Source organism: Muscardinus avellanarius, assembly GCF_963383645.1.
Source record: "Muscardinus avellanarius genome assembly, chromosome: 13".
NCBI lineage: Eukaryota > Metazoa > Chordata > Mammalia > Rodentia > Gliridae > Muscardinus > Muscardinus avellanarius.
Genome location: NC_137799.1, coordinates 8,361,632 through 8,369,939, shown reverse-complemented (window position 1 = coordinate 8,369,939; position 8,308 = coordinate 8,361,632). Strand labels below are relative to the sequence as shown.

At 61.4% G+C, this 8,308-nt stretch overlaps 1 protein-coding gene across 1 annotated transcript; it reads right to left on the bottom strand.

The window, feature by feature from the left end:
* Positions 1–408: 408 nt before the first annotated feature.
* PTGES2 (prostaglandin E synthase 2) lies at positions 409–5,252 on the bottom strand (the record flags this gene model as incomplete). The annotated part of the gene is made up of 7 exons (XM_080708879.1): positions 409–537; positions 1,225–1,342; positions 1,720–1,920; positions 2,298–2,447; positions 2,763–2,821; positions 3,442–3,639; positions 4,989–5,252. 7 exons carry the CDS (start codon positions 5,250–5,252, stop codon positions 409–411), a joined length of 1,119 nt encoding a protein of 372 aa, XP_080565005.1.
* Between the last annotated feature and the right edge of the window lie 3,056 nt (positions 5,253–8,308).

Genomic DNA, 8,308 nt, shown 5'->3' with positions numbered 1-8,308 from the left:
ACAACAGGGTCCCAGGCAGCGCCAGGGAAGACCCAAAACTGAGGGGCCAGGAGGGGGCGGGGCCCCTGACACAGAGTATCCCAGAGCTTGGACCCAGGTGGGAGCCCTCTGAGCCTCACCCACAGGGTGCGGCTGGGCAGCCCCCGGGACCCGGAGAGGGCTCAAGAGCCTGGGTGGGGGATCTGCCAGTGGGAGCGGCATGGGAGGGACAAATGACAGTCCCTCCGTGACCCAAGACCCTCAGGGCAGCTGTGAGTAGACACCGGGCCCAGGCCTTGTCCCCAGCATCCAGGGTGCTCAGAGTTTGAAGCGGAAGGGCTCAGAAGTGGGGTGGACAGGAGTCAGAACGACCCCGCCCCACAACCCGCAGCACATCACCGGGCCATGCCATCCAGCAGGTGGGGACGCTCAGCATGCTGGGGGGGCCTCCGAGATGGCCTTCTCCATCCGCAGGTACCAGGGCTGGATGCGGGAGTGCTGCATGAGGTCCTCGAAGGCCTCCAGGCCCTCCATCACTCGCAGCACGCCGTACACCGCCTGCGGAGAGGCAGAGTCGTCACCGCGCTGGGCCCAGCGGGCCTTGGACCGCTGTGCTCCCCGCCCAGGGCCTGTCGCCTCCCTCTCCGACAGCCTGCGGCCGCTCAAGACCAAGCCGCACACAGAGTTTGTGCAGAGCGTGAGGGACGCCCGTACTTTCTCCTGCCTCGCACCCGCACCCTCCTTCCTATCCCAGGGTCCTTGGGGACACAACGCTCCCCCACTCTCGGGTCCTGCGATGTGGGAGCAGAGATCACAGCTCCCCTCTCAAGAGCCAGGCCCCTCGGCTGCAGGACTGCTCAGGGGCGGGCACTGAAGCCAGGCCACGGGGGCTGTGCCGGGCAGGAGCCCAGCCCTGCCTGGGGCTGAGCAAACTCCAAGAAAAGTAGACTCAGACGGCGGCTGCGGCAGGGAGAGCCTGAGCCAGGGCAGCACAGGTGGGCCTCGGGTGCAGCGCCTGAAGCCAGGCCCCTCCTGCGGCCCATCAGCAAGGGATGGCTCCAGCGAGGGATGGCTCCAACGGCAGCCACAGTCCCCTTTACCCTTAGGCCACGCTGAGCTGGGTCTCTGCCCCTGAGCAGCACGCACAGGCTCCTCGGGGGAGCGGAGGGGGCACGGCCTGGGCTTCCCCGCCCACCCCCACCTGGAGGCCGGCCCGTTAGGGCCGTGCCGCCACCGTGCACCCACCAGGTCCGCGAGGTTGGGCTTCTGGCCCCCCATGAAGGGCCGGTCTTTGCCCACAGCTGCCACCCACTTGTCAGCGGCTTCGTACAGGTCCTCCCGCACGTCGTCCCTGAGGTGGTGCCTGGGGCGCGGGGAAGGGGGAAGGTCCGTGAGAACGCCTCCCAGCCCAGGATGGGGGCGCGGGGCCTCCTCGGGGGGACAGCGGGAGGGCTGTGTAAGCAGGGTACCCCAGGTGAGGACACAGCATCTCTAGACGCGGGTGGACATGCACCCCAGGTGGGGAGATGGTGGTGGATGGCTCAAGACGGGCGGGGACGCGGGCGAGGACCACAGAGGAAGGCATGGGGCAGGGCCCGGAATCCAGACAGGAGCTCTGGTCTGGGTCGTCTCCCCTGCCCAGGGCTCGGGCTCCTGCCTACGTCCTGGGGGGTTCCAGGAGCGCCACACAGCCAGTAACCTCAAGTGGGGCGGGGGTGGCAGGCCAGACCCCGCCATTACCTGCTCTTGAGACGCTTGCTGATGACGTACATGGCGGCCGCGCCCACATACTTGGCCATGGCGCCTTCCAGGGCCCCGAACTTGCCCTCGCGGACGATGTAGTCAAAGGAGGCCAGGGCCTCGGCCGGCGTGCGGTACACGTTGGGGGAGATGAGATGCACCAGCCAGTCGTCCGCCCACTGCCGCCACTTCATCTCCTCCCTGCGGGCGGGCGCGGGGCGGGGACCTGAACCAGGCTGCCAAGCCCGACGCGGGCTCTGGGTCAGCCCCCTGATTGTTGTGATATTGGAGACTGGACCCAGGGGCATGCTACTTCTGAGCTACATACCCTGCCCTATTTTTGTGTTTTAGGATCTTGCTAAGTTGCTGAGGCTGGCCTCAAACCTGGATCCTCTTGTCTCAGCCTCCCAAGTACTAGAATAACAAGTTGTGCCAACATGCCCAGCAGGGTCAGCTCCTCTACCAATGCTCCAACAGCTGTGACTTGGCCCCACCCATGGCCTTCTACACTGCCCACATGACTACTCGCTCAGCCTGGCCCCCGTCCACCCCCCCATGGAGGCCCCAGGCCCACTCACGTCCTCGCCTCCTTCCCGCCGTACATGCGCTGCGCCTCCCTCTCGTCCAGCATGAGCCAGTACTTGTTGCAGAACTCGGTCACCTCCTTGCCCCGGTCATTCGTGGCCTTCATGGGTGGGTAATAGGTGATGACCTCGTCCAGGGGCTGCCTTTGGGACAGAGCCACAGTGTCACCCTAACCCCTTCTTCCTCCTGTCCCCTCGTCATCAGCACAGCCCAAGGCTGGAGCCAGGACCGGCCCACAAAGGCTTCCACCCTCTTGAAGCAAGGGGAATTTGAGTTAGACACCAGGAACACTCCCCCAACAGAGGGAGAGGAGGGGCTGAAGAAAGGCGGTCTCAGGGTAGGCTGCCCTTGGCCATGCTGGGAACCCCAGCACTCGCCCTGTCCCCACCCTCTCCCACAGCAGCTCAGGCGAGGCCTCCCTGGAGAGGGAAGGGACATCCCCAGGGCTTGCTCCTTACCCAGACACCAGGTAGGTCTTGAGGGCGCTGATAATGACCGAGGAATCATTCAGTTGTTGCTGGGAGAGAAGAGGCAGGTTTGGACCCGAGGCTCTGGCTGTACTGGCAGGGTCCTCAGGCTCCCAGGCCACCCGACACTCGGGCACTGTGAGCTAACGGGCTGCCTGGGACCTGGGCACTGGGCGCTTGCCCCTCCTGCCCTCAGGCCTCTGAGTAAAGGTGACCAGGTGTGGGGATCGGGGGGCAGGTGTGGGGGAGTCTCGGCATCTGGAACACAGCCATGTACCCACCTGACCTCCCCAGCACAGCGGGCAGGGTGAGTGCCAACTGCCCAGACCAAGTGCCGCAGATGCTACCCAGGCATTTCATATCTAACCCAGAGCCTGGCCTCCTGCTGACTAATCAAGAAGCCAGCCCGGGAGACTAAGTCACCCCCTCGCGAGCCGAGCAGCAATCTCCAACCCAGACCACACTGACTTTAGAAGCCACGTGGGGCTCCCCTGCCTGAGACTCGGAGGGGTGTGGACAGCGCAGGAAGAAGCCCCATATGTATTAAGCACCCCCTGAGCAGCAGCACCCCCGCCCCGACTCCTCCGTGGAGGCCCAAGGGCACGAGTTCTGTCAGGGGTCCAGAGCACGGTCACATCCGGGGTGCTCCTGGACCACACGGGAGGCTCACCAAGCTGTCGCCCTCCTGGGCCACCAGGATGGGCACCTTCCTGTAGGAGGAGAACTTGATTTCAGCCCTGCGCACGGGGTTCACCTCCACCACCTCATAGGGCAGGGCGTGGAAGTCCAGGAAGGCGCGGACCTTGCTGCAGAAGGGGCATGTCTTGTACTGGTACAGGGTCAGCTGCAGGCGGCTGGACAACGACAGCTGGGGGAGCAGAGGGAGGGGCTTGAGGCCTGGTGTTGCCAGGCCCCACCCTCAACAGGTTCCCCAGGAGGCTTCTGAGACCCCCAAGAATATGGGAAAGAAGGGAGGAGGCACCTGGCTCTCACGGTGGCAGCCCAGGAGAAGTTAGCAGTCAGTGGGCCCCAGGGCAGGGCCCCCACCCACCAAACATGTTCTTAGGAGGAGCCCTCCAGCTGTCCAAGACTGGACACGCTCGCCCCTCCTCCTCCAGTCCAGAGGGGGCAACCAGTCAGCTCAGGGTGTGTCTCCTTCCAGCTGCGCACACCCTCATCTTTGAGAGCTGAGCTACCACCAGGTGTTGTAGCACGTGCTTATAATCCTAGTACCTGGGAGGCTGAGACAGGAGGATTACAGGTTTGCAGCCAGCCTCAGCGACTTAGTGAGGCCATCTGCAACTTAGTGAGACCCTGTTTCAAACTAAAGAATAAAAAATAGGACTGGAGGTATAGCTCGGAAGTAGAATGCCCCTGGGTTTCATCACTAGTACCACACACACACACACACACACACACACACACACACACACACAAAAAAAAAAAAAAAAAAAGTCGGTCATGGTGGCCACTCTTGTGATCCCAGCATTCGGGAGGCTGAGACCAGAGGATCATGGTTCGAGGACAACCTCAGCTACTTAGTAAGGCCCTTTGCAACTCAGTGGGACCCAGTTTCAAAATAAAGAATAAAAAATCGGGTTGTGGGTGTAGCTCAGAGGTAGACTGCCCCTGGGCTCCATTCCCAGTACCACAAAAAGGGGAAGAAAGAAAAAAAAAGGTGAGCTACCATCTGGGCCGGCACTGGCCATTAGTGGGGTAAACGTCTCAACTCCCTAAGGGGGAGGCTGGGCCTGGCCCTGGCCTGGATCTGGCTGCAGTGGGGCTTGCCACATTCACGCTGAAGCCACAGTGGAAACTGAGGCTGGACTTGGGGATGGGCAGGGTGCCACGGGGTACTTGGCTCCCCACCCAAGGGTACTTGGCTCCTCACCCAAGGAGCCAGGAAAGGGGCATCTGTGTGTGGGGAGGGGGGAGAAGGGTGGGCGGGAGGCTGGGCCACCACCGGCCTGAAGGGGTACCAGGCTAAGGGTCGTCCTCCCATAAAGTACTGCGGCTGCGGCGCACCGACTTCGGGAGAAATACACACAATCCTGGGGCGGGGTCTCAGCAGCGCCCCATTCACCGACCAGGGCGCTGAGGCTTCGGACACCTAAGGCCAAGTCACCAGCCCAAGGTCACCCGCCGGCAGAGGCGACTCCGGACCCCGCGGGTTTCCAGGATCCGGTCCAGGGCCGTGGGCGGCGGCCCGGGCCTTACCTGCGCGGCCGGGCGCTCGGCGCGGAGCTCCTGGGCGCGCAGGTGCCCGCGCGCGGCGTGGTACAGCCCCAGGGCGCCCCCCAGGGCCAGCGCCGCCGCCCCCAGCGCCCGCGGGCCGCGTCTGCAGGCCGCTGCCGGTGGGCCCCCCGCGAAGCCGGCCCGGCTCGGAGCCAGGAGCGGCGGCCAGCGTGGGCCGCCCAGCCTCCCGGCCAGGGCGCGCCGGCCCGACCACAGCAGCCGCGCCGCCCGCGCCGCCTGGGCCATGTTCGCTCCGCCGGCGCCGCGGGCGGGCGCGCGAAACCAACTCGGCGCAGGCGCAGAGTCCTTCAAGGGCCGTTGCCCGGGGCGACGGCGACGCCGAGCGGGCCCGGCCGCCGCCCTTCGGAGCCGCAGAAGCGCCCGGGGAGCGTTCCGGAGCCCGACGAGGCGCCTGCGGTGGGGTCGGCGGGGGCCGCGGGGCGGGGGCTGCTCGGACACGCCTCCACGGTGCGGCTGCAGCGCGTGCTCAGCCACTTCCCTACCGTGGGAGGCCGGCCTTTCTGCCCTCCCGCGCCGTCGTACGACTCCTGATGTGACCTGAACCATAAACTTTTCCAAACCCAAGGGGCCTTGGAAACCACGTGTCTCAGATGTACCTTTGCACTGCGGCCCGGAGCCCGGCATGTCCGCGGGCAGCCCGGAGTGGGCGGGGACGGGTCGAGGGCCTCCCCGGGGCGGAGCTACCTCGCCCCGCCCACCGCGGTGGGCGTGTCCGCCGTTGGAGTCTCTGATTCAGTCCGCGGGGTCTCCGCCCTCCATCCTGCACCGACGTGCCGGGGGAGGCAGGCGCGGGAGGCGCGGATGACTGCTCCGGGGAAGTAGGTGACCCGAGGAGCTGCTGAGGTGGCGTTTGATTTTTCAGAGGTGACCTCCTAAGAGAGTCACCTGAGACGCGAGGACCGCAGGTTCGCGGCCAGCCTCAGCTATTTAATGATTTTTTGTTTTTGTTTTTTTTGTTTTTGGGTTTTTTTTTTTTTTTCCCATACTGAGAATGGAACCCAGGGGCATTCTACCTCCGAGCTACATCCCCAGCCCGGTTTTTTATTCTTTATTTTGAAACAGAGTCTCACTGAGTTAGTTGCAAAGGGCCTTAGTAGTAATTGAGGCTGTCCTTGAACCGCAATCCTACCGTCTCAGCCTCCCGAATGCTGGGATTACAAGCGTGCGCCACCACGCCCGGCTGAGCCCGTTTTAAAATAAAAAATAGCCGGGCGTGGTGGCGCACGCGTAATCCCAGCACTTGGGAGGCTAAGACAGGAGGATCGCACGGGTTCGAAGCCTGCCTCAGCTACTTGGTGAGGCTCTCAGCAACTTAGTGAGACTCTGTTTACAAATTAAGTATAAAATAGGTCTGAGAGTATAGCCCGGAGGTAGAAAAGCCCCTGGGTTCCACCCCAGTACCACCAAAAAAATAAAAAATAAAGAGTAAAATAAAGAATAAAAACAGGGCTGGTAACTCTGAGGTGTGGGCGAGTGCCTGTGAACTGGTCACTAGAAACCGCAGCACTGGAGGAACAGCGGGCAACTGGCATCGATTCACAGATGGGGAAACAGGCAGCTTCGCTGATTTGGGACTCCACTTCCTTTAGCTCCTAGTGAGATGGAAGGTCGGAGCTCAGCCAGCCTGGCTTAGCAGGAGGGACTGAGGCACCCCTACGTTCCCGCCCTGCAGAGTGGACGCCCCACACGCCTGGTTTGCTGGTGTGGTCTGTTCACAAAGTGGACAGTGGGAGGTCAGGAGAACTTTCCACCCACCACCCATGGGAGGGGCTCTTTTCACCTTCAGTCTCAGTTTCCCCATCTGTAATATGGGAAAATTAAATGGTGTCTTTGCACTGACATGTGCTAGAATTAAATAAGAAAATGGGGCAAGGATGGGAAGGTACTGAGGCTGAGGCTGAGACAGACACCCCTTCCCCCACCCCAGCACAGGATGCTCCTTCCTTTGTCCGCTCTCGGAAGGAAACCCTGTGCCTGGCCCCTCTGCCAAAAGACTTGGCCAAGTTTCCTTTTCGTCCTCTTGACCAAGACACCTTGGCTTCTGTCCAGTGCTCATCCGGCCCCACTGCCTTTGGGGCTCTTCCTTCCTTCATTCCAGCAGTGGGCACGGCCCTGCTTGGTGTCCAGGGACATCTCACCACTGCAGCTGAGCTGAGGGGAGCCCCAGGCCCAGCCGGAGCAGATCTAGGGCCCGGTGCGGGAGCCGGGAGCTCAGCCTGGGCGGGAGGCCTCCGTTCCCTCCCATCTCTCAGCCCAGCCAGTCTCTGACTGTGCCCAGGCCAGTTCTCTCTGCCAACCACCTCACTAAGTAGCTGGGGCTGTTTGCGAACCGCGATCCTCCGGTCTCAGCCTCCCAAATGCTGGGATTACAAGCGTGTGCCACCACGCCCAGCCCAGGATCTTTTACAATCCTTTTTAATAGGATACCTAGCGTGTGGAGGTGGGGGCAACGTGGGATAGAGATCTCCTCTCTGTGAATCTTCACGCTGAATGAACGAAATGTGACAATTCCTCTAATTCCTTCCAGGTGAGTCCCAGGAAGTGGAGCAGGAGATTTCCTCTGGGCATTCCACCTCCGAGCTTCACCTCCAGCCCTCTTCTATTTACTCCCGGTACAGGGAATGAAACCCAGGGGCATTCTACCTCGGAGCAACACCCCCAGCTCTATTTTTTATTCTTTATTTTGAAACAAGGTCTCACTGAGTTGCAGAGGGCCTCACTAAGTAGTAGCCTCCCAAATGCTGGGATTACAAGTGTGTGCCACCACACCTGGCTTATTTTTCCTTTTTGAGACTGGGTCTCACCAGTGGTCCTCTGTCGTAACCTCCAAGTACTGGAGTCACAGGTATGCGCCCCCACTCCAGGCTCTTCCTCGTGAGAGTAGGGCTGGGGTGCTGCTTGACCTGGGCACCGAGGAAGCTGGGCTCCCTGGCTGACTGCATCTGTATATGTAGATTTCCTTTGTTAATTCGCCACCTCTTCACTTTATTTATTTATTTATTTACTTATTTTTGCGGTTTTGGAGATGGAACCCAGGGGCATTTGACCTCCGAGCTACACCCTCTGCCCTATTTTTTAATTCTTTATGTTTTGAAACAGGATCTCACTAAGTTGCGGAAGGCCTCACTAAGTAGCTGAGGCTTTCCGCGAACGGTGATCCTCCGGTCTCAGCCTCCCGAATGTTGGGGATTACAGGCGTGCGCCACCATACCCGGCTTCTACTTTTTATTCTTTATTTTGAAACAGGATCTCACTGAGTTGCAAAGGGCCTCACTAAGTAG